We start from the raw sequence: 27,102 nt of genomic DNA on the forward strand, positions 1-27,102 counted from the left end.
GCTTCCACAAAACTACAAAAAGGTCCTACGATGTTGTCTTCCGTAAACATTTGAATTGGGAAATGTGAAAAAGCCTCGCAGTATGCCAAATACTTTGGAAATACATTAAAAAATTTACCTTAACGATTGTGATGTACTTTGAACTATTTTTTGTGTTGGCTTGCTTATCTAAATGCTATTGTTTGAAAAAAGAGGGTAAGTAATATAGTTAGACGTCTTCGTTCTTGGCAAGAAAACTGATCTATTTTTACGGGAGATATTAATATTTTTCCTAAGTGTAAAAACATGTCCTCATGTGATGCGCGTCTGCGAAAATACATTTGAGCAAGACATTATACTATAGACAGAGCTCCTATAAAAAAAACTACTAAATTGCAGTAAGATGAAATACTATCTACTAACTATTTCTAAAATGTTTATCTGTATAATACTTACGTTTTTGCAGATGAGCAGGAGCACTGCGATCAGCTCAAACAGTGGCTAGAGTCCTCCTCTGTGTCCCTGGAGCTTAGCAAGAAGGGCTTCCACAGGTATTTGGTTATACACCTATCATAACATTATGACCACTGACAGGTGAAGTGAATATGTCTTCATCATGACACATTGCCTTGTAGTTGATAGCAGGTGGACAGTTTGTCCACAAAGTAGATGTGACAGAACTAGATAAAATTGGCAAACATAGTGATTTGAGTGCATTTGACAAGGCAAAATTGAGATGCTTTTTCAAGAAAATGCTCCAGATTGTGAAGATAATGTTGGTTCTCATAGAAAGTAGGGGTGCACAGATTGCAGTTTACTGGCCGATCGCCAATTACAATCGTTGAAAAGCCTGACCTGCCGATTTAGATTGTGTCCAATACCAGATAAGACCAGCGTAAGAGTGTAAGTATCTATACTACAGAAACATTTTGAGAGCTCAACAAAAAGTTTGATGTGTTAACTTAGCTTTTAAATTCCCAAAATCTCAATCCTTCTAGTGTAGCAACCAGTACAGAAACTATTTTCCCCCTCAAGCTACAACAATGTGCAACAATCAGCTGTGAATATGATACTAACACCTTTTTCACTAATACCTTCATCCCATCACATAGTAATATAATCTCTTAAAAACAAAATGTCATTTATGCACTATTTTATCTTTTTGAGCATAATATTCTTTTAAAGTATTCTTTGAAAGTCTTTATTGATATTACTTATGTTTCACTGTACTTTAATGCTACAGTTTTGAAAAAGTTGTGATGTTTTTATATATGCTGCTGTGATAAGCCAGTCTGGGATAAATACAGTTTGTCTATTTCGCAGGTGTTCATAATGTCATGTCTAAGTCATATACATGTTATAAAGAGACAAAAGGCTTCAGGGACTCATTTCTGTTGTGTTTTAGGGAGGTGACAACCACTGTTGAGCTCAGACCAACTACACTCAGTGGTGCCAGCATTTTGTTGCTTTACAGATGGCCAAATGGCGTCTTTGTAGATCCATATCAACTGGCATCCCTAGGTGATCAAAGCAACTTTGAGGTAACGTCATGACAACCATGGCACTATATATTTGTTTTAAAAACTGCATATTTGTATTTTTTTTTTATGAGAAAGGAGCTTAATGCGACTCTCCTTTCTTTAAGATATTGCTAGATTCAGCCATTGACCTCGAAGTGCCTGCTCACATGACTTCTGGATTTCTTACCTTCGTGTTTCCCTCCCACACTGGGTCAGCTCCCAGTTTCCTAAAATTAACAATCCCAGTACACGGGCGCTATCACAAGCCCTCTTTCTCTGGGGAAGCATTCACATCTGTTCACATTGAACCTCCTGACCTGCTGCTGCGCACTGAAAAATGTAAACAATAGTCTTTTTCTTTCTGAAATTGTACAGATGCACCAATCAGATGTTTTTTGTTTGGCTAGTTTTTCCTTGAGTTTTCCCACCAATTCCAGTTTTGACAGATTAGTTGTTTTTTCCCCATCCAAAAATTGTAATGCAGAGAAATGCGCTGCACTTTTTTTGATAGATGTATAAGTTTTGAATCTGACAGAGAAGACGTTGTTTAAAAAGAGCATCATAGTTTAATCATACTTTTATAGATTGAAAATTGTGGAAATTTTTTTGTGTTTTTAATCAGTAAAATTCAGTAAAAAAAATGTCATGATTCAGTATTTGACCTTCCAATAAGAGCTAATCGTATAATCTTTGGCTGTTTGCTTGGTGCATCTCTAATAAATATACAATCTGATCTAAATGTACAATATTTGTCTTGATTATGAGAGGATTTGTTTTCCATATTGAACAGATAGTGCAACTTTTAATTAAACAGATTGTGTAATTTCCTCCATTTCAGGCTCGGATCTTCGCAGATTTGAGTCTCATTCTGTAGTGGATGCTCCTTGCACTGTCAGCAATTCCAGCAGATGTTCATGGGTGAAAAAACCTCTGCAGCAGGTGCTGTTTTTTTCTAAATCTTTACAAATCATTTTGTTAACAAAAAAAAGAAAAGAAACAACCCTACTGTTCAAATCTTCCTCTTTCTCATTCAAAATACATCTTGCTTCCTTTAGGAGTCCAGCACCGTCAGTGTCATGTTACCGGTTGGTGACGGGTCAGCGACGATGCTTGTCTGCGGTGGGACTCTTCTAGCCACTATGGTCTGCTGTGTGGCGTTGTCTAAATACATGTTGAAACACCGACTGGTTTAAGCTGCAGCAGTCAACAGGACTTGTTCGAAACGGGGTTATAATGTGGAGCAGTCGTGTCTGGGACCAGGATCATCCCAGCTGTTTTCTGTAAATACAATTTAGATCTGTATCTGTTGTGAAAGAATCCCAGGTATCCACATTAAATTACCCCCTAGGAGCTTAATGCGACTCATGTTTTTACAGATTTTTTTACATTTATTTTTCCGATATGAAATTGAAATTTGGGTCAGGGCAATATTAAAAGATAACTATTTTTTGTTTGTTTAAGCGGTTGGGGAACCGAAATAAAGAATGTATAGAGCTACAAATTATGTTTTAGATAAATATGTAAATCTTATATTTGCTTGTACATGTCAGAATAATTTCTAACGTTGATGAAATAAACATGTGAAACATACATGTGTGGAAAAATATCATTTTAATTCAAACCCCTTAGAAGGGATCTGCAGTTGTGATTAAATGTATTCATATATTTCATTATGTAAAACTTCAGTTTCAGCTTCAGTTATTTTTATTGTATTTTTTTTCCCCAAATGTTTTTTTTGTATTCATTGTTTGAAGTGGTGAGTACCTTTGTGTTGAAAGGATGATCTAATGCCTGGAGACCCCCCTGATGGCTAACTTTCCCCCTCACTCCATTCATTGGAAGCGTTGCCTCACTGAAGGGGCCAGGGCTGGGTCGGTAGTTCCGCTTCCCCCCTTCGCCATAGCGGAATTATCCCAGGGCCGAAAAGACTGATGAAAAGTTGAACTGTAAATAGTTGGACTCAGGTTTTTACTAAGGTGTTTGCGCACAAGGTGTACCAGTCAGAACCCAAATGTTACGTCGGGAGCATTTTTAGCGGATTTATCATCGTTTTTCCAAACCGTCGGGGATTGTCCGGGAGTCAAGTTGAAGCGGTGTGGAAACTCCGGTGAGCTCCGCCGCTTCTGCGTCGTCTCCGTTAGCCCGCTAGTTGGGAACATTTACAGGAGCCACTTTGGCCTTTTCCATATCCTGTGCTGGCTTGTTAAAACTCCAAATTAATGACGGAAAGTTTTAAGCTGTACTTTGGTTAATCATTTAGCGTTAGCTTAACAGCCTTTTACCACGTTAGGTTTATAAGAGCTGGAGTAGCATGTCATGCTAAGCATAACTCTTAGCTAGCACACTTGTTGGTCAAGCGGTGAATGCTAACGTTAGCCTGCTAACGCCCCTGTTGGTGCTCAATTAAATAGCATTTAGAGGCAATTAAAATGGTGGAAACACGCATATTACTGGAAAGTCTGCCAAGGCGGATACAAAATATCAAATAAGGAGCTGCTAAGTGTCAGCTTTACAGTGCAGGACATAAAGGAGTAGCTTGCAATGTTTTCATATTAATCAGGACGTCTATTTTGCATTAGATGCATTTACTTTGCCTTAATTTGTATTTTCTCCCAATGAAACTATGTTGCTCTTTTCGACATACAGTAATTGTTTAAATTTCAGCTTAAAAGTAGAGAACGTTTGACTACATAAAGAGGAGGCCACACTGTGATTGCACATCCCTTTAAGCTTTTACACTTACTCGTGTAACGTTGTGCTTTATCAAAACCTCAAGAGAGGGAGCAACACGACACATGTTATCACATACTCGTAGTCCAAATCACCTAAAAGAACAATGAATAATTAAAAAAGGAATAAGGAAAGGAAGGCATTGTATCAGACAAAAGTCGTGATTTTAAAAATGTTTTACAAATAAAACTCTTATAAGTATGACACTCATAAGTATTCAACCGTTTTTGTTCGAATACAGATCCAGTGGAACAATTAACTTCACAAATGGAGTTCAGTGTGAGTAATTTAATGGTAGTGGCAGCACCAAGCTGTGGGACTGTTTTTCTTTCTTTTTTCTTTTTTTGTGTGAGCAGAAACAGTGAATTGAAAATCTGTGGCAAGTCTTGACATCTCAGAGATTTCCCAAAATCGCTCTATGAACTCTGTCACAACTTGAGATATTTTTCAAAGAAGAATGAGCTAAACCTTCAGGCTGCAGATGTGCAAAACGGATAGAAATATTAATTTGAGCTGTATTTGCAACAAAAGGTGGTTCTGTTGGTACTGACAGGGTTGTATATAAATGCAAACCACACTTGTAAGACTCTTGTAGATTGTTTTTTAAATTCATGCATCGTCTCTTCTTTTCCTCTTCACAATTATGCACTACTTTGTTAAATTTTTAGTTTCAGCTTGGCAGGAGCTATGGATGCTTTAGTTTATGCCTTCATGACTTAATTGACAACATAAATGGAAATGTTTTCCAAGAAAAAGTCACTCTGGTGCGGTTTATAGACACCTTCTGCTGTATTTATAACTTTTAATAGTTTATTTTATGTTCTAACAATAATTAAACTTCTCCCCAGGTGCCTCTCGGAGCTTCGTCTCACCCTTTATGTGAACACTAACACCCCTTCTGATGTGAGTCTTGCCTCCCTTGCTCGCTCATCTCCATCCTGAACCACTTCTTGTTTGGCTGCCTGCTCTGCCCCGCGCGGCACGCATCCACCTCTCTACAATGTGCGATAACGGAGACCCCGAGGACAAGCCCCCCGCCCCTCCGGTGCGGTCAGGAAGCGCCATTTTTGGCGCCGGCAAAGACTCGTTCTCGGCCAACCACAAACCGCTGCCGTCTGTGCCCGAAGAAAGGAAACAGCGGAAAGGCATCATGTCCATTCTGTCGGGGGCCGAAAAAGGTGAAGTCAAAAGAGCTTGAAACTTGATGAAAAGTTTTAATCCCGACATGTGATTTCGATTCATTAAAGATTTGGTTTCTTCTTTTCTTTTTCTTTTTTTTTTCTTTTTACGTAGGTAGGAAAAAAGATAGAGACAAAGAGCGACCGGAGATCTCGCCGCCTTCTGATTTCGAGCACACCATACACGTCGGGTTTGACGCCGTTACGGGGGAGTTCACCGTGAGTTTTCACTGCTTGGGCAGTCTTGTTGAAACTAACTGTCAGCATCGTGTGTGAACCTCTGTTTTGTTTTGTTTGTCTCACGCGTAGGGCATGCCAGAGCAGTGGGCTCGACTGCTACAGACCTCAAACATCACCAAGTCGGAGCAGAAGAAAAACCCGCAGGCTGTACTTGACGCCCTTAAGTTTTACGACTCTACGGGCAACGGCCGCCAGAAGTACCTCAGCTTCCCGTCCTCTGGTGAGAAATTAAATCAAATTCATTTATCTTGGTCATTTTTAACCTTTCCACTCACAAGTCAAAGAATGACAAAACGCACGATGCGTCAAGTCCAACAACAATACAGTCCAGTTGAGTCCTGCTCAGAATAAAAATGAAACTCAGCTGATCATAAAATACCAATTTGGGGGGAATAAAAAAAAAAGCAGCACCAGGCTTGGAGTACTTTCTGTGGCGAATAAAAAATAAAAAAAAATCTCTAATTTTTGTGGTTTTCTTTATACAGAGAAAGAGGCCTTCCCTGCAGGACCTCAGTCTGTAAGTAATTCAGACTTGTTTTTAACGCTCGTCTCCAGTTTTTGTGCTGCTCTCTGTGTTTTGAAGGCGAATAAATGTTGCTTTTTATTTTGAACAAGCCCGTGAAAAAAAGCTCCGAACCCTCATCTCCGAACATCAAAGACATTGATGACGACGATGACGATGAAACTCCGCCCCCGATTGTGGCTCCAAGACCAGAACACACAAAGAGTGTAAGTTACCACCCACGGGTCTGTGGAAAGAAAATATGCCACCTTTGGTGTTTTATTCTTGATCTCGTTCAACTTCTCAGCTACAAAAGTTGTCACTTTTTTGTATATTATCTTTTTTTGTTTATTTCATTATGTATTTGGTCAACTTTACAGATGTACACCCGCTCTGTAATTGATCCCATTCCTGCTCCAAGTACGTGTCCAGATGGGGATGCTGCCTCTAAGTCTGCAGACAGACCGAAAAGGAAGACCAAGATGACGGACGAGGAGATCATGGACAAACTGAGTGAGTTATTTACCAAACTACACACTCCTCCTACGTACAGGTCTGTTCACTTTTCTCATGATGTTTGTGATGTGGCTCACAGGAACCATAGTAAGCATCGGCGATCCCAAGAAGAAGTACACGAGATATGAAAAAATTGGTCAGGGGTAAGTTCAGACATGTCCTGCAAAATCTTTCATCCCACGTTTCTACCATGGGATGAAGGAACTGGTCTGCCCTACAAGTATGACGAGTTTTTATGTCTTTTGCTGTGTTAGCGTAATTGTAGCTGTAGATTCTAGTGAGGCTAACATTAGCTGCTACGTTTGTAAATGGTGATGCTTTTGAGTTTTGCTTGCAAGTCAGAATTTCAAAGTTGAAGAAAACTCAAATAGAACAGCAAATGCATGAATAAGGGCACCTATACTTACCTAAGTTCATGATCCAATATGGCTTCTATCAATATTGCTCAAATTATCTATGTGGACGTATAATGGTTTGTACCTCATTGAGCTAGTTACACAGATAGCATATTGCTACTGTTGGTGTTTGAATCAATAGAATAACTTGGTAGTGATCATTGACACTGCATTAGGCAAATTCATCTAGTTTTCCAAGTTCCAACATGAACGCCCTCAACCTTAGATTATTGTCTAGAATTAATGCTCAGGCTAGATAGCATAGCATCCGATGAGGGTGGATAAACAGATTTCCTGTGTCGGTAAGTTATTCTACAGCTATTAGCACATAGAGCAGCGTGTACATAAGCATGTTTGACAACGCCAAGACCGTCCTCCTGGTTCTGATTGGTTGTTTCTGACTGGGAGCGGTGGATTTCTGCAGATGGCAGTAGGACCACAGAGAGGATGCAAAGAAGCTTGATATCCCCCCCCCCCACATATTACCTGTCGTATTTTGTAATGCCACCATATGATGACAGTTTTATTAAACATGTAAAACAAACATTTACAAAAGGTTATATATACTGAAGCTTTAATGGTTATACAAAGTCTGATGTTAAAAATAGCGACTTAGTTTTCTCAAACTGATGTTCATTAGAAACAGTACGCAAGATCTTCATTGCCTTGACTTTGAAATAATTTACAAAGCTGTACATTATAGTTACATTACAAATGATAAAAATACAGAATAATTCCCACAAATGTCATACAAATGTAGACAATAATTATAATATAAACATAAAAAAACGACTCGTAGTCACTCAGCTCTTCTGTTCTCAGCCTGATTTCGGTTCCTTTTTGTTTTGTTTTAATTCATATATATTAAATTAGTTTCTCAGCCATGTCAGATTAATGCAGGCACATTTCACTTGATAATATTGGCCACATACAGAAGTGAGTCACTACTTTCGGCAGCCATTTGATTTCACAAGTGGTTCTAGTGGCTTTTGAGTCATAGCTTGGGTTAACGTTTTCACACACAGCTTCTGCATTGTGGCTTTCGTTTAACTTAAAATTAAAGTTATTTTTTCTTATTTTAGGATCTGGTAAGGATCTAAATTGAACATTTGATTTCAGTTTTTAATTGTTTTATTTTACTGAATTTAAAATATGAGTGGATTGTTGCCTAAAATGTGTCTAAGGCGGTCCATTTACACTTTTTGCAGGGCATCAGGAACAGTATTCACCGCCATTGATGTCGCAACAGGACAGGAGGTAATAGAATCTAAAAAAAAAAGAAATATGTAATTTTTTTTTTCTATTATGAACATAGATGTAAGTTTTGCAAAACTAAAGGATGACTCGGTTAAAAGGTTTGCTTGTAAGGGTAATTTACAGAAGCCAAATTAGTAAGAAAATCACCTTTTATGCTTCACAAATCTTATTGAATCTATAGAGAATCTTTTTTTTTTCTCTCTTTTGGCACATTTTAGTGGCAGGCGTTTGGTTTACATTGAACCCATTTTCACCATCAACTTCCACATTAAAGCTGTGGTTATGCATTTTGTCAGGTGGCCATCAAACAGATCAATCTACAGAAGCAACCCAAAAAGGAGCTTATCATCAACGAGATTTTGGTGATGAAGGAGTTGAAGAACCCCAATATTGTCAACTTCCTGGACAGGTGAGACTAAACTTAAACCTACCTTGTGTTGTGTGTTTAATGATGTGCCACTTGGGGGTGGGGGGATCCTTATTGTTTGTTTTTTTTAATATAGATTTTAAACCCCAAATCTTGTTGTTTTCAGCTTTCTGATGGGGGAGGAGCTGTTTGTGGTGATGGAATATCTGGCTGGCGGGTCGCTGACGGACGTCGTCACAGAAACCTGCATGGACGAACCTCAGATAGCCGCGGTCTGCAGAGAGGTGCTCCGCACTCGTCCCGCTTCTGGGAAATTTAAAGAAAAAATCCTGCGTCATGCAGAAGGCTAAATCGTCTTAACTTTTTTTCCACCCTCTTCTCGATTCCAGTGTTTACAAGCTTTGGATTTCCTACACGCTAATCAAGTCATTCATAGAGATATCAAAAGCGACAACGTGTTGCTGGGGATGGATGGTTCTGTAAAGCTGAGTAAGTACGACTTCCTCACAAGCAGCTTCGACCTTTAGCCTGGAAGAAAAACCAAAAAAAAACACGTCCTTCTTTCTCCGGCAGCCGATTTCGGCTTTTGCGCCCAGATCACTCCTGAGCAGAGCAAGCGCAGCACTATGGTGGGCACGCCCTACTGGATGGCCCCCGAAGTGGTGACCCGAAAGGCTTACGGGCCAAAAGTAGACATTTGGTCACTTGGTATCATGGCCATTGAGATGGTTGAAGGCGAGCCCCCCTACCTGAACGAGAACCCACTACGAGTGAGTACAAAGAAATGCTGGTGACGTGGTGTGGAGTGTTAAAAGTTGATTTGTGTTTTAACATGGTCTTTGAACAGCTGCAGCTTTTTGACTTGAATCAATCAACATTGAAGCACAAGAAGCTTTGTTCTCTATAGTCGGAGTAACTATTGCCTTCAAAATAAAACTGGATTTGATTCATCTTGTTTTTTTCGTACGACTGGAACTCTTGTGTGATAAATGTATTGGAAGAAAAGCGAACTGTGATTTAGTCAAGAATTATGGATTGGTTTTAGATTATTTAATTGGTTTGGAATTGGAAAATAAAACACCGGTTTCAATACCATCACAAATTAGAAATCTAAAAAGTGTGGCATACTCTGGTTTTCAGCCACCACCTTCAATTCTTTGTGATGACACCTTTCACTGCAGTTCAAGCTGCAAATGAAAAAATGGCTGAAGCTCAGTGACATTGCATGGTTAGCGTCTGCACAACAAATATTCTCAGTTAAATTTAATTGGACTTTGACTGGGCCATTTTAACACACGGATCTGCTAACGTTTTACCTCAAGAATCACTTGAATTGAGCAAGTTTGTGTGCACAAACAAGGAATTTGTCTTTTGAAGCCAGTTGGGTTACACTGGATTTTATTGAAGTTGCATCAGAATAATGCACACCACACTTTTCAGATGTTTGATTGTAAAATCTTGTCTTACTTACACTTCGCTTCTACGTTTTCCGTCACAGAAAGTCTCAATAAAAACCTTAAATTGACGTAAACTGACTTTTCTCTCATCTCACACACTTTGCCAGGCGTTATATTTGATCGCCACAAACGGCACACCCGAGCTCCAGAATCCAGAGAAGCTGTCTCCGGTTTTCCGAGACTTCCTGAACCGCTGTCTGGAAATGGATGTGGAGAAGAGAGGCGGAGGCAAAGAGCTCCTACAGGTAAAAACAAAGTCATTATTTCTTGTGGTGTTTTTTTTATTATTGACGGTATTTTTTCTGATCTCGCTGTCGATTTGTGTCGTTGCCGCTCAGCATCCGTTCCTGAAGCTGGCGAAGCCCCTCTCCAGTCTCACGCCTCTCATCCTGGCAGCCAAGGACGCCATGAAGGGCACCCGTTAACGGACGAAGCCCAGCCGACCCCGCTCCTGCCTTACTTATGCTGTGCACAGATAATGTGCCAACCGTTTAGATTTCGTGCCAGACAATAGGCTGAGAGTGACTTGCCAGCCTTGATGCACCAGCCTTGTAAGCCCTGACGAACCTCACTGTGAAGACCAAAAAAACCGAGAGCACAACCCCCCCCACCGCTGTCAGCATGAACTCTTACCGTCAGATGACAAGTCAAACTAAAGTGCTTAGTAACAGAGTCAGGCGTAGTTCATTTTTGTACATCAAAACTGGTGACATGTTAAAACTAGGCTTGTATTTAACTCGGAATGAAGAAGACGCCTAGTTTAGTCGTTTGTTTTTTTTTTAATCAACTGCCTTAAACAAATGCAAAATGTTGCCTAATGTATTGTTGATTGTGTCTGTCTTGTGTTTCCCATGATTTTTACTACCTTTGTAAGTGACATTTTCAGCCTGTCAGTATCGTAGTTATTTTGATACTTGAATTTCATGTTTGTCCCCCCGGCCCACTCCCGTCTCCTGGTCCATGTCGTCTCATTCGGTGGACATTCTGTTTCCCAGTAGACCCATGTCGTGTGGACATTTCTCGTCTCGGTTTTATAGGAAACATTTCAGTGCATTATTCATCATGACCATGTGCTGTGATTGTGATGTTCTTTAGCTGACAGATCTACTGTACCAGTTCCTCCTCCTCGTATCTGTAGTGTCCTGATGCCAGAGGCGCACCTTTGCAGGCATTTAAATGTTAGATTGACAGGGTTTATACTTTATTCTCTGTTGCTATTAAAATGAGTATTGTATGTTGAACTCTGTCCTTTGCGTTCTTCCAGACTAAACAAATGGACTTTTCTCATACAAGGGTTGTGTATTTTTTTGTGTAGCTTTAGAACCAGTTACCATAACAAAAAAAAAACTGCGGAGACAAAAAACTTATTTTTTTTAGTCTTTGTCAACACACAAATAAATACAACTGGTTTTAATATTAATTGGTGGTGAGATTATTTGTGCAAAAATTAAGAGATTACTAATATTTAAATTCTATTTACAAGAATCTGATCAGATGATGGAATCAGCTCTGTAAATAGGTGGCGTGCATTAGCCAAAGATTATACTCAAAAAGCATTATTTCTTCAATAAAGTGTGTTACTCCTGTGGTAGTAAAAAGTAGCCATCCGCAAAATACAAATTGTGATATTTTGCTTAATTGAGTAACTGATCCAAAAATGTAACATTATATCCGAATTCTTGTACCTGAAAGAATAAAAACAAGGTAATGTTAGAAAATAATTTCTCAGAGAGCAACACATGCGTGTGTGTGTGTGTGTGTGTGTGTGTGTGTGTGTGTGTGTGTGTGTGTGTGTGTGTGTGTGTGTGTGTAAAGTTCCCATCTCTGCGGTGTGGGCTCAAATTCGCTTGCTTTCCATAACAACAAAACCCACCTTCGGCAACCTTCGGTTCGTGTTCGGGTAAGACATGCCTTTACGTTATTCAGAAACTGTTGTGCTTTTATTCTGAAGGGCACAGTCGGAAATCCATAGTCGAAGTATGAAGCTCCAAACTCAGATGCTATGAAGTTGAACGCCAGTAAATACCAATTTGAGACCTGAATTCGTAATGGCGTTCCATTTGAAAGACAGAGAAGCCTACGAAAGACTGAACTATCTGTACCAGGTGGGGGAAAGCTTTAGACGAACTGCCGCTAGCAGTCACATGTTAGCTACTTTGCTCATGGGGTGTAAATGACGGCGTCACTGGCTTTTATGTCTCCTCAGGCTGCTCACTGTGTCTTATCTCAAAACCCAAACAACGTGGAGCTGGCTCGGTTCTACTGCTTCACACAGAAAACGATAGCAAGACGGCTGGTTCTCAGGCAGTAGGTAGACACGTTCTGACGATAGCTTTAGCAATATGGTTTTATTTTGAAGGAAATGGTAAATGTCGTCACTTCCTTGTGATGTAGAAATTTGTCTTTTATTCCTTTATCAATGCTTTTGATAAAGTATTTATGTTTAAATGGTTACTTACATTTGGAAGAGCGTAAAATAATTTTTCAAATGACATCAAGATAATGTCTGCTGTTTAAATATAGGGTTTTTTAATAGGTTTTTTCTAGCATTTTAAAGTCGCACCCAATTTTGTGTCAATAAAAAAAAACATGCAGTAATGTGTTAAATCAGTTTACTTTTTGTATGTATAGATATATCCTGGCAAAAAAACAACTAATAGACCGTTGGGTTGATTAGAAAAAAAAAACAGATTTATTCTTTAATTGTATAATCTTTAAGTTTGTACACAGCAGCTCTAAATTATATCATTCAGCAAATATTATATTGCCTCTCTTCATAAATAGGCATTATCTCCCGAGTGAGATTACATTATAACTTGTATAATTTGATGACTAACTAAAAGCCTAACTTTACTTAATTGCACTTGACAAGGAAAAGAAAGCACTCTATGTGTAGAAACTTAAAACAAGCACCTAAAAACGATTGGATAGGCTAAAAAAATAAAATAAAAATAATCCTAGAAATACCTTTTGTGCCTGCAGGCATAAACTCCCCGACAGGCAGGAGAACAGCATCCAGAGAGAATTTTAAATTGTGGCTTTCTTTCATTTGGACTCATTTTCCTGCAGAGATCCATCAGTGAAGAGAACTGTGTGTAAGAAATGCTGCTCACTGCTCATCCCCGGTGTTACTGCCACAACAAGACAGCGGAGTAAGGCAGATAGCAATTTCAATGATGTTCTTGACTTTTATTTTTAATCTTTGTTCAGTAGTTTTTAGTAATGAATTCCTGTTTTCTCACTTTGTTTAATTAGGAAAAAAAAAAAAGAATCGCTTTACTGTTGTGAGGTGTCTCAGCTGCGGCCAGACCAAGAATCTACTGAATAATCCAGATCATTGTTTGTGGGCGGACCGACCCGAGGCGCAGCTGGAGCAGCGGAAACAATCTGGTGAATAGGCAAACTTTTATTTTTCTTCTAAAAAAAAAAAATCACACTTTTATTAGTAAAATTTTATTTTTAGAATTTTATTACTAAAATAATTTTTGAACATTTGCACCCTATCTTGCAGATCCAGGATCTTCAGCTAAAAATCAGGCTAAATGCCCAAAAGCTGATGGGTCCCAGTCTTCGAAAACACTTGATGCTCAGAGTTCTACCAGCGCATAGGTTTTTTTTTCCAAATAGAAAGCATAATTTGGATAAATAAAGTGGCTAAGAAGTTGTTTTTTTATTGTTTTTTTTTTTCATTTAATTTATTTCACTGAATACATGCTGCAAATTGCGCATTTTTTCCACAAGTTTTTTTTTGTCTAAATATAGACAACAAAGATGAATCTACATTTTTTTTTTCTTTTACATTTTTTCCAAATATTTCACATGATGCATCCATTGCTGTTCAGTTAAAGTAAACCACTTATAACCATTTGCCATTTCTTGTAATAGTCTTTTTTTTCTATTACCATGTGTCACTTTTTCTTCTTTTCCTGTTTGTCTCCTTTCGGCACTCTGAAGCGTGTCTTCTGGAAATACAGCAGGTTCCTGGCAAAAAGCCTGGGAATGTGGCCCATGTAAAGGAGAAGAGCCAACATCATCCCTGGGGAAAAAAAGCGGTTTTTAAAGAAACTGTTAACGGACTGCGACACACACACATGAACGCACCGTTTGCTGTTGCGTAATGTGACATACCTGTGAGAGAGCTCAGCCAGTAGACCACTGCATACTCTTTGAAGGTAAATCCAGGACAGTGGAAGGTGAGTCCATATGCCAGAGATGGGTTCATGAAAGCAGAGGTGTAGCTCCTGGCTGGAAAATAGAACGGATAAGTCAGGACGTTAATGTGTTTCGCTGGTTTTGAGTGTGAAAGACTTAAAAAGTTTGAATAAAACAAGACTTAATGTTTCGTAGTAGGGGTGTCCCGAGGCAACTTTTTCCAGTTCCGATGCAATGCCAATGTTACAAGTTTGAGCAATAGCTGGTACTGATATTGATCAGATACGACATCGGCATGAATCATACATACTTTTATTACTTAATTTGTAGTGTAGAACGTGAGAAAAGGCTTGATCAAGTGATATTACTCAGAGAACAATGGTGTACAACAATAGGTATGAGAACAACCAAACTGACCCATTTGTTATTAAGCAATGGGTCTCCGTTTGGGATACAAGCGCTGCTGGATACTTCTATCGGAGATGCAAGTCAATTTATTCCAATACTCGGATCCCAATCCGATATTAATATCAGATTGGGACACTAATACTTCCCATCACTTCCAATAAGCATAAAGAAGTTTGGACAGACTCACCGACATGAGAGAAGAAAGTGAGTAGAACTGCGATCAGGGGCACCCGGATCAGAGCCGATCTGCGTCTCAGATTCAACTGGATGAGATGAAAGATGAACGCGCTGGCACACTCTGTAAAAAAGCCTTGAACCACGGAGACCAGCAGGGACGTGCCGCATTCTCTCCACATGAGGTTTTTGATCATGTGCATGTCAGTCAGCTCTAGGCTCCAGTAGTACCTGGCTGCCAGCAGGCCCAGGTGAGCCCCGGCGAACTGGGCCGTGACGGCGAGCACCGTGGGCAGAGCGCTGGCCTCCAGCTGCAGGAACTTCTGCACGACCAGGCTGGGGTTCCCCGACGTTCCAGCGCAGAGCACGCCGTGAGTCAGCAGCAGCACAAACAGCATGGTCACGGTCACATCCTGGCCCAGGCCCCCGGCCCACTGGCCCACCTCCACGATGGTCTGTATCTCCAGCCAGCACGCCACCAGCATGAAGGAGGCGGAGAACTCGGACATAAAGCTAAACCGAGGCCATTTTCTGAGGAGGGTTTGGACCAAGACTGCGAAAACCACCACTGACAGGAAGTACCCGAGTGATGCGTTAAGTCCAGACATGGCTGACCTCCGCTGTCGTCCTCCGTCTCTTGTAAAAGAAGAATGAATGAAGGGTTGATCCAGCAACCGGGCTTCTGTGTGACAACGTGGCGCACCCACAGACCCATTTCTTATCAGAGACACGTCAGGTTTTTTTTTTTATCCCAAAACCACCTGCCAAAATACACACAGGCCTTTATGTCAGGTCAGGCAGCTGGCTGTCCTTCAGTGACTGTTTGATGTTGGTTTCCATTCAGTGTTAGTCCAATGATTCCTGCACCGACGGCACTGTTGGTGTGGATAGGAAACGTACTGCAGTATGGACCGTCAGATAAGAGTTTTAAAACAGGTGAGGTTACTTTGCATCCAGAAAGTATTCACTATTATCCACTTTTTCCACGTCTTTTGTTACAGCCTTTGTTATTTTAAAGAAATAACTCATTTTACTTTTTTTTTTTCGTTCGTTAAAATTCAACACATAAATACCAAACATGGGAGAAGCACCATAAACCTTCCAGAAAACCACAAAGATGCTGGAACACTGAGTTCCTTTAAATCCAGGCTGAAAACCCACCTGTTTAGATCTGGTTTTGATTAATAGTAAGTGGAACATCGATCAATATATCTGATGTATATTTTCTTGAAGATGGCTTTTGACAAGATGTAACATTTATTGCTTGTTTCATAATTGGTGACTGTTTGAACTGCCTTGTTTCTGGAATCTACTGTGCAAATAAGCTCGACTTACAATACTGAAAAAAGTTTGTTTCACAAGTTTGTTAAAAGTAGAAAACCAAAAAAAAAAACAATTTATTTCAAATAAATTAACTATCTCTCATCTTCAAAACATCTCAACTTTCTTTTTCATTTTCTTAGTATTTGCAGCTCTGCCTCCAATTTTTTTTTTTTGCTAGTGCCATTTTTCTAATCTCATAAGTCATATCAGATCTGCCCAACTGTAAAACATTCCATTCATTAATCATTTCCAGTCACTTCATCCTTCTCTTTCCTTTTACTCTCAAGTACTGTCTTGTCTGTATGTCTAAGTCGTACAGTCACCAAAGTAAGAAAGTTGGGTGGAGGTGTACTGTTTTTCACCAGCTTTAGCTTAGGTTTGCTTTGCTAAAATGTAAGGTCCCCTAATTGTTTTTGTGAAGTGGGTGACTGTAAATATTTCAAATGTATTTTTATGATAAAGTTATCAGGAATATGAAATTTGACGGGCTCAGAAATATGTATGTTATGGTGAATTGTTTTATTCATTCAAAAAAACTAACTGCTCTAACTAACAATAATCCACCATGTTATTGAAAAAAAACTTGAATGTTCACGGCTGAATGTCCACATTTCAGGTCAGAACTGCGGGGTAGCGATAAATGCGTGGAAACAGCTCCCGCTAATCAGCGGAAGTTGTAAAACGTCAGCTAACGTTCTGGCGTACGCGCACGCGCTACGCGTATCTGCGAGGGAGCGGGCGAGCTTCTGAAGTGATGATGATGGCAACAGGGGGAGCACAGAGGCTCACAGAGGAATGAGAAGTTGCCGGTGATGGCGGATAAACCTTCCACGCTGTTCGTGAAGCTGTTTGCCGCCGGGTTTTACGGTCTCAGCTCGTTCCTCATCGTCGTGGTGAACAAAAGCGTCCTCACTAACTACAGGTAACTGTTTCCCCAGCGCCAGCGCGGCTATGGGGGCGGGGGGAGGCTGCCGAGCTAGCTGTAGTGTAGCGGCTGGGAAGTTGCGGTGGCTGGGGCAGCGGAGGCAGCCAGCCGAGCCCGTTAGCTCCGCTGTCCGCTAGCGAGGTTCTTCACTGCCGCAGACAGATACTTTACTTCCTTTGCCTTGTTGTATTTCTAAGTCGTTTATTGTTTTGTACCCGTTGGCTAACATTGAGGTGCTTTTTAATCTGTCCTTTCAGGTTTCCCTCATCAATATGTGTGGGAATAGGACAAGTAAGTTGGGGTTTCTCATGGCTCTTTGTAAGCGGGTCAGTGGTGACTAAACCAGGCAGATAGAGCTGAACTGATTTCCTCTGGCGTGTCTTTGGTGCAGATGTTGGCCACAGTGGTTGTGCTCTGGGTGGGCAAGGCTGCGAGGGTGATCACCTTCCCAGATTTGGATGAGAGCATACCTCACAAGGTAAGACTCACAAATACTCAAGTTCATAAAAGATGCACAGTTTGACGGGGTTTTTTTTTCTTCTTTGTCTTGTTTTCATGCGATTGTAAACTTAATGTTAAATCCTTGCCTTTCCAGACATTTCCTCTACCTCTCCTGTATGTGGGAAATCAAATCACTGGTCTTTTTGGTACTAAAAGGCTCAAGTAAGCACTCGTCTATGCACTGATCTCACAGAATAACGTGACTCGGTGGCTCATTCTCCTCCACTTTGTGTCCTCTGCCACCAGTTTGCCGATGTTTACAGTCCTCAGGAGATTCTCCATCCTTTTCACGATGCTGGCTGAGGGATTTCTGCTTAAGTAAGACTAGCCATGACAAGATAACCCACTTTATTTCTCCTTCAGATGTTGAATGTGACACAAAACGTAATGCCGGTTATTATTTTGCTCCTCAAAGCGGTCGGATTGAGTTTCGTTGTGTTTGACCCCCGTGGCAGGAAGAAGTTCTCCAGGCCCGTCCAGCTGACAGTGTTTACAATGATCCTTGGGGCGTTCATAGCCGCAAGGTAAGCTTCTACGGTTTCCAGGTGTCCTGGGTTTTACCCGCACTGGGATTACCTTCACTACAAAGCGCGTCGTTATCTTGATATATGCTCACAAAAGAGTTGTTGTGACCTTTAGGAGCACCGCCGCTCATCTACAATAGAAGACGCCAAGCTGAAATACAACATGGCAAAAAAAAAAAAAAAAGGCTGTTTGATTTATATGCCTTTTTCACCTGTTTTATGTTTAAAGTGCCGACTTGTCCTTTGACCTGCACGGCTACGTCTTCATCCTGATGAATGACATCCTGACCGCAGCCAATGGAGCCTACGTGAAGCAAAAATTAGATGCAAAGGTATGTGGTGGGACCATCTTGATGAATGGTGGCCATTGTTGGGATGGATTCCCGATGCGATTGAGTTCCTGTTAACTCTGGAGAATCAAACCCCTCCTTTAGGGATCCATGAGTCGCAGTTGTTTCTTAAGTCAAGTTATTTTACTCCTAACGAAGTAGTAAAGGTTTTTTTTTTACCCTCAGAAACTACCTTCAGACTGCACTTGTATCCCTTTTCTTGCATGTAAAGGGGAGGGAGGGGATTGAATCAATAACGCTTTGTTAAAGCAGGAACTAGTTTGTTTTATTTCAACTTTTTATGTTACAAGAGCAGATTGCTCAACTCTCATATTACAGCAGGATCCAGATTTAGCCCGCGATGTCTAGAGTATACCATCTGCTTGTGCGGAGCAAGACTGATAAAACCAGGGAGTTAGAGATGTGAGACGGAGCTGGACGAATGCGTAGAAGCGGTTCAGCGTCTTGGCAACGCATGACATCAGTACTCTGTCTGGAAATGTAATAAATAACTCTCCCTTTCTCCTGTTTTTCTTGTCACAGGAGTTGGGGAAATATGGATTATTATACTATAATGCATTATTTATGATCGTGCCCACTCTCCTATTGGCTGAAGTGACAGGAGACATGCAAAAGGTGAGTGATTTGACTCTTCTTCTTGTTTTTTGGTCCTTTTAATTAAAAATAAAACTCTGGATTTATCCCTGGTGATTCCACATTCTCTTTTAGACAAGCGTATCACTTCCATTGTGTCCGTCAGTTCAATTTCTTAAACTGAATGCCATAAATATGAGTTGTTCCTTGTGTGTGTTGTTTTTTATTTTTTTTGGTAAGTCTTGGCAGGGGCCTTGCGGTCCGCCCAGCTGGGCCTCAGCAGCCCGAGAAGCACAAAGATGCCATTATTCACCTAGCCGAGTTGTTCTAGCCGTTCCAGCAGCAAGTCTGGACCGAATCACTACAGTAGAGATACAGTCAACGGCGTTTCTACAGCCGATGGGATATCAGCGCTGGCTCTTAAAGAGGGGAGCGGTGCCAGGAAATTTAAAAAACTTTTCAGTGTTTCCACTGAACGACGTTCTGTTTCCATTTGCTGAAACCTGACGTTGCCACACCCAAAATCAGTGACTCAGCGACTCCTAATTGCGAGGCACCTTCCCCGTTTATGAATTTGTGCTCTTTTATGTCATGCTGATTCCGGCGCTTTGTTTCCGACTGCAGGCAGCAGAGTTTGACGGCTGGTCTGATGCGTTTTTCCTCTCCCAGTTCGTCCTCTCTTGCGTCATGGGGTAAGATCTTTGAACACATTCATGTTCGTGTAGCCGCATCTGGAATCTCACTGAGTGAATGTGGTTTTTAATCGGTGATGAAATCTGGATGCCACTCGTGCTTGACATTAAATCACTTAAACATCAATTTGTAAGCGTTTCTCCTTCCCAACCCCCGTTTCTAGGTTTATTCTCATGTATTCCACTGTACTATGCACACAGTACAACTCTGCGTTGACCACCACCATCGTGGGGTGCATTAAGGTGAGCCGCGCCGTTTCGCTAAAGCTGCAGACGAATGCAACTGGACACCAAACGCATTGCTTTATTGATGTTGCAGAATGTCCTGGTGACCTACATTGGGATGGTGTTTAGCGGAGACTACATTTTCTCTTGGACTAACTTCATAGGTTTGAATATAAGGTATGAAAAGCCTCTTCGTCATTGAATGTGCTCGGTTGTTGTGTTTTTAAGTTGTTTTCAGAGACAAAAAGATGAGTACGCTTGTTACTCCTAATACACATTGTCATAAAATAGCAGCTGTACATGTTTTGGTGAACATAAAGAAAGGCCTGTCATCACTTGGTATCTTTTGGAGACGTGTTGCGTGCTAACTCGTTTAGCCGTGTGTGTCGTTTGCAGTATTGCGGGCAGCTTGGTGTACTCGTACATCACCCTCACAGAGGAGCAGTCCAACAAACCGAGCGACAGCACCAAGAACGAGATCAAGGGGAAGGTTGTCGTGTGACACAGACACTGGATTTGATTCTTTTAACGCCGGTTAGCGAGAAAACTGTATTTTTAGTACGATTTTTATTTATGGGGAGCTCTAGCAGCAGATTGATGGAAAACGCCGGGAGTGGTTCTCCATCTCCGCTGCGCGTCTTTAACGGAAAAGGAGCCGCACCATCACGCTGCTGCTATGGCTACCAAATCCCCCCAGAGGGGTTTTGTTGCAGGATTTTTTAGATAATGTTTTCACATAACTTATAATAATACTGTACATGGGAATGATGAGAACAAGGGAACAATAATATTTATATTCAGATGTTTTTAGGTTGTTGTTTTTTAAGATGGAAACTTTATTTCAGGGTTTGAACATTTCAGAGTTCAATCTTGGGATTTTGTATCGTCATCAGCTGTTGTAAGCATGAGCATACTGACACATCACTGGGGTAAGAGTCATGGTTATTTAAAAGGATCTTTTTTTTAAAGCCTTTTTCGTTTTTTGCTGTTTACACTTTGGTACCTTCTGAGAACGACAAAATGCACTGACGCCGTCTGTCCCCGTCTTTAGCCTTTGACGTTTTGCAGTTTCCTGGCAGATGCTGTTGTAAATCTGTTAGACTGTACTGCAGTGATGTGGAGAGACAATAAGAAGAGATTATTTGGATCTTCCTCCTTCAGTATTAGTTTTCTGTCGTTAGGGTTATTTTTTTTTATTATTCTTAAACCCTGTAACGCATTGTGTCGATTGAAGAATTTGGCAAGCAAAACCTTGTGGGGTTTTAGTTTGCATTGTATTTTTAAATGTTTTTTTTTTTTTTACATGGTTGTCTCGCACTTTTAACAGAGGTAGCTCTCACAAAGCAGTACAAATTAAATCTCACCTGCTGTTATATTTGACTGGTGAAACTTGGAGATTATTGTCTGATCCAGGAATTCAAGTTTCTGGCATTTTAAAGTATTACAAGGGTATTTGTTTTATATTTATTCCTTTTGTTACTCCTTTTCTCTCTGTAATTTGAGTAATTATTGATGCTGATAAAAAAATTATTTGTAGCTGGGAAAAATTTGTTTTTTACATTGAAAAATTACCATTAGCATTTTAGTTTTTATTTTTCTTTCAATAAAATTTTTATATAAAGTTCATTGTTAATGGATATAAATTAATTGTTTTGAAATTATCTTTACTGTTTGTCAGTGAGCACAAATTAGGACACATTTGTATTAAATGAGTTCAGCCTGTTTAGCGGTTGTTGTTTTAAGCGCTGAGTCATGAAACAGTTGGCCTAACGGCTAACTCACCAATCACACTCAGGTTTGGGTTTCCTCCATTATGAATCCGTCTCAGTAACCTTCAACTAACAGTCCAAGAAGTGGGTCACTTCTTTGACTTCATATAGGTTCATAATGAACAAATAAATGTGAGCTCCGTTTTATTTCTTTGGCTCTACTAGCTTAAGGGAATTCTAAAAACTTAGATTATTTGGTTAGATATGAACCCACAACCAGCAGCAAAATGTGCTTACCGTTATGCAGTATAAAATAAGCTGATTTCACTTCTTACCCCTGAAAAATATGAAATATGACAGATTATGAAACAAACAAAAAAAAATTTAATGGAAAAAAAAAAAGTAATGTTCAGACAATGTGTTTAAAAATTCCACAGATGTGAACGGAAGACAAAACAAATCATCTTAACCCTACAACCTTCATCTCACCTACATAGATATAAATATTGACACGTCATATATTTCTTCTTTATATATTTACATGTTTACACAAGAAAATACAATTTAAAACAGCTACCAGACAACATTGCATTGTTTTTGCCATTACTGTGCGTATTAAAAAAAAACAAACCAAACACCTTCACCAGTCCAGGCTAAACTTCAGAGTCTTCTCGGCTCCAAATATCTCAGGACAGTTTCTGGTTGTGGTTCTTTCCCCTCAGGTCAGACACAGTGCATGTGCATCCAAGAGCAGCACAAACCAGAGTAGATAAACTAAAACTCAGAGCGACAGATGAGAATTTACCAATATTATTTTTGAAAAGGAACTGAGAAAAAAACATTTGAGTAATATCTTTTCACAATATAAAGCAAAATAAAACAGTACAAACAGCATGTTATGTTGAAAAGCATAACAGATCACACGCACTATGACAACATTTTAGTTTCTGTTGATGTTCATTTCCCCCTTTACCAGATAATTTAACATAAATACAGTGACGTACAATAATCTGTTAAATAAACCAAACTAAAATCCTTCACCTGTATGTACAAAAGATGACTCTTTAGAAAAATATTATGCATTTAAAAACTTTAGATGACATTGTAAATGACTGTAATGCACCACACCAACCAGGAACAATAGCACCTAGCAAGACGACATTATAAAGTAACACTTAGCAAATCATTGGGTTATTTATGAGTGCATCTGTAGTGATTGGCTTTGTGTTTTCTTCATAAAACACATCTTTATCAGTATGCATGCTACTGTAAGCAACCTGTCAGTTTTATTACTAATCCCTGAGGTTACAGCCACAGGGAAAACAAAATGTCAACTTGATACTACATAGTGTTACCACAGATAATTCATCAAAATAAACCTGAACTGAGATTCTAAACATGTTAAAAAAAAAAATCTTCCAAATAACTTCTGCATCAGTGCAATCACTAAATTCTTCAGGTAGGAATGCTGCTCAGCTGAACTGATGCTATTCGCAGCAGCTAACAGACATAGAAGGTCCAGTCAACCAATCAGATGACAGGACCAACCCGCTGCCTTAAAGCTCACAGAGTAAACTGCCTCCATGACAAATGTAACTTCTGTAACAGTGCAAGTCTGCCCTGGAGCTTGCTGTACAGCTGTCTAAGTGTTCATACCCGTCGTTTTCATACCACATACCAGCCAGGGGAGCTAAAGATAGCACACCCTTCCACTCTGAAATGTGAAAGGTGGGACAGAAAGCCAGACAAACCTGCGAAACTACAAAACTGCAGAAACTCCACCCTAAACAGGGAGAGCAGGAGTGAGCTGTGCAGAAGCACTTCCTTCAGTGAAGGTTCTGGTGTGTGGGTATTTAAAAAGAAACGGTGCAATCCACATTGACCCAACTATTCCTACACGACCTCACTTTTTTAAAATAGCAAAAACGTTCAATTGACGTCAATTAATAGTACGATATCGTATTACATCTGTAAAGGTAAATAAAAAAATGTGAAGGCAGCCACAACTGTCAGCCAATCTAGGTGAAAGGTGAGGCATTGCAGGCACTGATTCATTACTCTAAAAACCCTCAGGCGAGACGAGAGGGACAACTGCCACCAACCGACGCCCGTTCCTTTCGTTACTTCTGAAAATTCAAGGAAAACGGGGATCGCCTGATGTTTCGCCTCAGATTAAATAAAAAAAAGTTAGAATTTAAATATGTCCACCGCTGCCAAATATCAAAGATTTATTTAATTTTTTCGGTAGCGTCGCAGTAAGAGATTGGAGTCCAGCTGAAGGGTGTCAGCTTTACAGATGTGAGAGGTTCTCGGCCATGTAAGAGAGGCTGTAAAAGTTGCAGCCAATGCAGCAGAGGTTACACAGAGAGGACAGCAGCCGGTACACCCACAGGCGCCTGCAGAGCTGCTTGTATTTCACATCCGACTCGCACAGCTTGGCATAAGCCTCGCGGTTAGACGAAAGTCCAATATCCTGACCCAGGCCGCACGCCTGCTCGATGTGATGCATGTCAGCCATTATCTCTGACGTCATTTGGCCAAACCACTGAGCGTTGACGGCCGCGACCGTCACCGACACAAAGAAGATGAAGATCTGGAGACGAAACATCGAGTTTATGAGGAAAAGGAAGGCGAGACAAGGAGTCACAATCAAGGAAGACGAGAAATCCATTGCGGTTTGTGGTTTTAACGTGACAGAGTAGAATGACTATTTTTGTAAAGTTTTATATAAACCCCCCCAACATACCTGAAACGATTCCCTGTCATCCAGTATGTCTCTGGGATGATACACAGCGTAGATGGAGAGGTTAAAGAAGGCACAAGCTGAACCCAGGTGGAGGTAGAACGGAACAAGACGACTCTGAATAAACCCGTATGTGTGTCTGTTCAGGTTGTTGTCCATCACAAAGCCTAGAGAAATCACAGTTTTTCTCTTAATAGCCAATACTTAAACTAGAACATCATTAATAAGATAATTCTCAACATTAACAGTTTCTGATTTGTGGCATTGAAGGTGATTGTCAAGTGTTAATTTATTCACTATCACGACTGATAGTATTTCTAGAGTACTTTTAAGAAGCTGCTCTTTTGTGGCCTACAAGAGATTCCTTTCATTGTTTTCATACTTCACAACTTAAGTTGATGGTTTACAAGGAAACTTTAACATCTTACTCTTTCGTTTGTTGTTTTCTACTTTCTTTATAACGAGTCATTTAGGATGACAGCTTTATTTATATGTTCAGAATGTGGCATGTCAAGATAATGAAAAAGCCCATTTATTTATTACAAGGCATTATCCCTACAGATGTTATCAGAAATGTCCTACATGAGCTCAAATAACAAGAACAGAGCTTCTTTCTTCCTCTGGTTCTTGTGGAGCCGGATCAGATTCTCTTACTTTTATCACACAGTCAGTTTTTGTTGTTATTAAGGTGTACAGTTGGCATAACAGACTGTTTATGCCCACTGTACCAAAAATTTATTATTTTATGGAAGAAATAATTCATTTTTGCCAAATATTTTTATATCCTAAAAAATAAACAAAAAAAGACTCAATCTGACACCCAATTGTGTCTTCCAAAGATATGCCATAAACTGAATTTTCATCCAAGAGCTTCTTCCATGACTGCTTTTGAAAATGCCTACTTTTAAAAACAACCTGAAATGTCAGAGCAACAATACTGCAGTACCGTTTTCTTTTTTTTTTCTACCAGAGCATCTCCGGTGCTGCAGACGTTTCTTCTCACGGATCACATAGCAGTGACAGAGAAAGCGTCACAAAGTGGAAAGTCACAAGATAAAGTTTTCACAGGCTGCCTTTTGCAGAAACAAACAGCACCTCACAAGTAATCAAGAACATTATAACCTCAGCTGATCACAATTCACAACTGTTTTTACACTACAAGTGTGCCCGCTAAATGTTAGCTTCTAGTTTTTATTGTAAACTATACATGTTTTAGTTATTTTGTGATTTGATACTTTATAAACAAACACTAGCTGAATCTGATTTATTGTCCAAACTACGCTGTAAATGCTGCGGGGTTCTGGTCCCATCGAAAACTGATAAAACCATTAACATCCTGCATGTCATGCCTGAACACTTCCTTACTGTGCGCCAACATGAGATCTACACAAATCGCCATATAATGAATAAGTTAAACTATCCATAAATGCGCTGCTCACAAGAAGTTATGATAAGTCTGTTTGAATAAAAAGAACTTTAGATCATTTGCTGTTAACATTTATCTACTGTGGACTTAAATAGAGTGTGTGTGTGTGTGCGTGTGCGTGTGTGTGTGTGTGGTACCTACTTGAAATAAAAGTGACCCAAATTTGCATCCCCCAGTAGGTGGAGAGAAGCAGCAGCTGCAGCAGCTTCATGGTGTAGGTTGGCTCCTGGTCAGTCGCCATGATGTTCTCCACAACTTCTCACCTCTCTGGTCTGTTTTCAGAAAAAATAAACACTGTGCAGATATACACTGTGCCTCCTGCCTCAACTCCAACCTTACCCCTTTTGTCATGAGGGTACTTGATACTGCATTACAAAGACCTTTTGAATAAATGTCCCTCTAAAGATTGGACGATAGCTTCCAAGAGAGAGAGAGAGAGAGAAAAAGACTTGATTCAATACGTCAAAAGAAATTTATAGAGGATGTAGTCTGTCTAGCTTTATGTTTGAGAGATATTTCTGTCAATTTTGACATTAATCCATTTGAAACTTCCGCCCTGTTGTCAAGGTAACAGGCTAGCAGGCCTTGACCTCACTTAACGTGTGTGAGATTCTACAAGATAGCCAAGAAGTCCATTTTCTTTTTTTTAACACCTGGAAATATGCGTTTTCAAAACAAATAGTGAAACTGGAAATAGCATTTAAACATACCACAAATAATTAATATAGAAAGCAGTAAATACTTTGATAGTAAATTAGTAAAATGTCTTCAAAGTCTACCTCTTCATCGTCGGGGCAAATTAGTGAAGAAGAAGAGTAATAAACCAGCAGTAACCAGCACTAACCAGCAGCTAACAGCTAGTTGAATAACCCACGATTTAGTTTAACTTAAAACAATTCATTACAAGCGAAGTCGTAATGAATTCAACTGAGAACGCGTGTATAATAGTTAAGTTGCAAGATTAAAAGTGCAGCTCAGTTTACCTGTGTTGTAAAAGGCGTCAGGAGAAATTTCTCCGGTCAGAACAGCACTCACTTTACTTGCTGACAGCCTCGTTTGCTCCTTGAGCTCACTGCAGTCACACCGGTTCAGGGGGCGGGACCTCTTCTTCTTCTCTGGGGTTTATAGTAGTTTTTAATCCAGTCAAGTTGCATTACCGCCCCCTGTCGTGTCATCCGGTTACCGTCTTTTTTCTTTCTTTTTTTCCAGCAGTCGAAATGAATCGACCACCAGTCT

The 27,102-nt window shown here is 40.0% G+C and overlaps 6 protein-coding genes across 7 annotated transcripts; 4 read left to right on the forward strand and 2 right to left on the reverse strand.

The window, feature by feature from the left end:
• Positions 1-30: 30 nt before the first annotated feature.
• Positions 31-3,089, forward strand: pigx (phosphatidylinositol glycan anchor biosynthesis, class X). Its single transcript, XM_008407402.2, has 6 exons — positions 31-195; positions 446-530; positions 1,385-1,520; positions 1,625-1,838; positions 2,338-2,438; positions 2,555-3,089. Exons 1-6 carry the CDS (start codon positions 132-134, stop codon positions 2,690-2,692), a joined length of 738 nt encoding a protein of 245 aa, XP_008405624.1. The 5' UTR covers positions 31-131; the 3' UTR covers positions 2,693-3,089.
• A 251-nt stretch (positions 3,090-3,340) lies between these two features.
• Positions 3,341-11,382, forward strand: pak2b (p21 protein (Cdc42/Rac)-activated kinase 2b). Its single transcript, XM_008407400.2, has 15 exons — positions 3,341-3,606; positions 5,078-5,407; positions 5,523-5,626; positions 5,717-5,867; positions 6,133-6,164; positions 6,263-6,376; positions 6,530-6,662; positions 6,745-6,808; positions 8,269-8,317; positions 8,614-8,726; positions 8,851-8,968; positions 9,074-9,173; positions 9,258-9,454; positions 10,249-10,386; positions 10,480-11,382. Exons 2-15 carry the CDS (start codon positions 5,230-5,232, stop codon positions 10,564-10,566), a joined length of 1,578 nt encoding a protein of 525 aa, XP_008405622.1. The 5' UTR covers positions 3,341-3,606; positions 5,078-5,229; the 3' UTR covers positions 10,567-11,382.
• A 692-nt stretch (positions 11,383-12,074) lies between these two features.
• Positions 12,075-13,813, forward strand: rpp21 (ribonuclease P subunit p21). Its single transcript, XM_008407398.1, has 5 exons — positions 12,075-12,246; positions 12,348-12,448; positions 13,211-13,293; positions 13,397-13,531; positions 13,653-13,813. The coding sequence occupies exons 1-5, from the start codon at positions 12,190-12,192 to the stop codon at positions 13,748-13,750; spliced, it is 474 nt and encodes a 157-aa protein (XP_008405620.1). The 5' UTR covers positions 12,075-12,189; the 3' UTR covers positions 13,751-13,813.
• A 17-nt stretch (positions 13,814-13,830) lies between these two features.
• Positions 13,831-16,604, reverse strand: aqp12 (aquaporin 12). Its single transcript, XM_008407399.2, has 3 exons — positions 14,889-16,604; positions 14,270-14,386; positions 13,831-14,177 (listed from the first exon to the last, which is right to left on the reverse strand). The coding sequence occupies exons 1-3, from the start codon at positions 15,481-15,483 to the stop codon at positions 14,050-14,052; spliced, it is 840 nt and encodes a 279-aa protein (XP_008405621.1). The 5' UTR covers positions 15,484-16,604; the 3' UTR covers positions 13,831-14,049.
• A 305-nt stretch (positions 16,605-16,909) lies between these two features.
• Positions 16,910-21,368, forward strand: slc35d1a (solute carrier family 35 member D1a). Its single transcript, XM_008407397.2, has 12 exons — positions 16,910-17,120; positions 17,381-17,414; positions 17,515-17,601; positions 17,719-17,786; positions 17,871-17,942; positions 18,080-18,148; positions 18,378-18,480; positions 19,021-19,113; positions 19,696-19,763; positions 19,928-20,006; positions 20,083-20,165; positions 20,385-21,368. The coding sequence occupies exons 1-12, from the start codon at positions 17,011-17,013 to the stop codon at positions 20,488-20,490; spliced, it is 972 nt and encodes a 323-aa protein (XP_008405619.1). The 5' UTR covers positions 16,910-17,010; the 3' UTR covers positions 20,491-21,368.
• Positions 21,369-22,214: 846 nt separating this feature from the next.
• LOC103463798 (transmembrane protein 205) lies at positions 22,215-27,092 on the reverse strand. Of its 2 annotated transcripts, none has more exons than XM_008407396.2 (4): positions 26,902-27,092; positions 26,008-26,138; positions 24,444-24,607; positions 22,215-24,290 (listed from the first exon to the last, which is right to left on the reverse strand). In XM_008407396.2, the coding sequence occupies exons 2-4, from the start codon at positions 26,105-26,107 to the stop codon at positions 23,988-23,990; spliced, it is 567 nt and encodes a 188-aa protein (XP_008405618.1). In that variant the 5' UTR covers positions 26,108-26,138; positions 26,902-27,092; the 3' UTR covers positions 22,215-23,987. The 2 variants fall into 2 exon arrangements, with proteins under 2 accessions (XP_008405618.1, XP_008405617.1); XM_008407395.2 differs by having other exon boundaries at positions 26,850-27,089.
• Positions 27,093-27,102: the final 10 nt, after the last annotated feature.

Source organism: Poecilia reticulata, linkage group LG4 (assembly GCF_000633615.1).
Source record: "Poecilia reticulata strain Guanapo linkage group LG4, Guppy_female_1.0+MT, whole genome shotgun sequence".
In the NCBI taxonomy this organism is placed as follows: domain Eukaryota; kingdom Metazoa; phylum Chordata; class Actinopteri; order Cyprinodontiformes; family Poeciliidae; genus Poecilia; species Poecilia reticulata.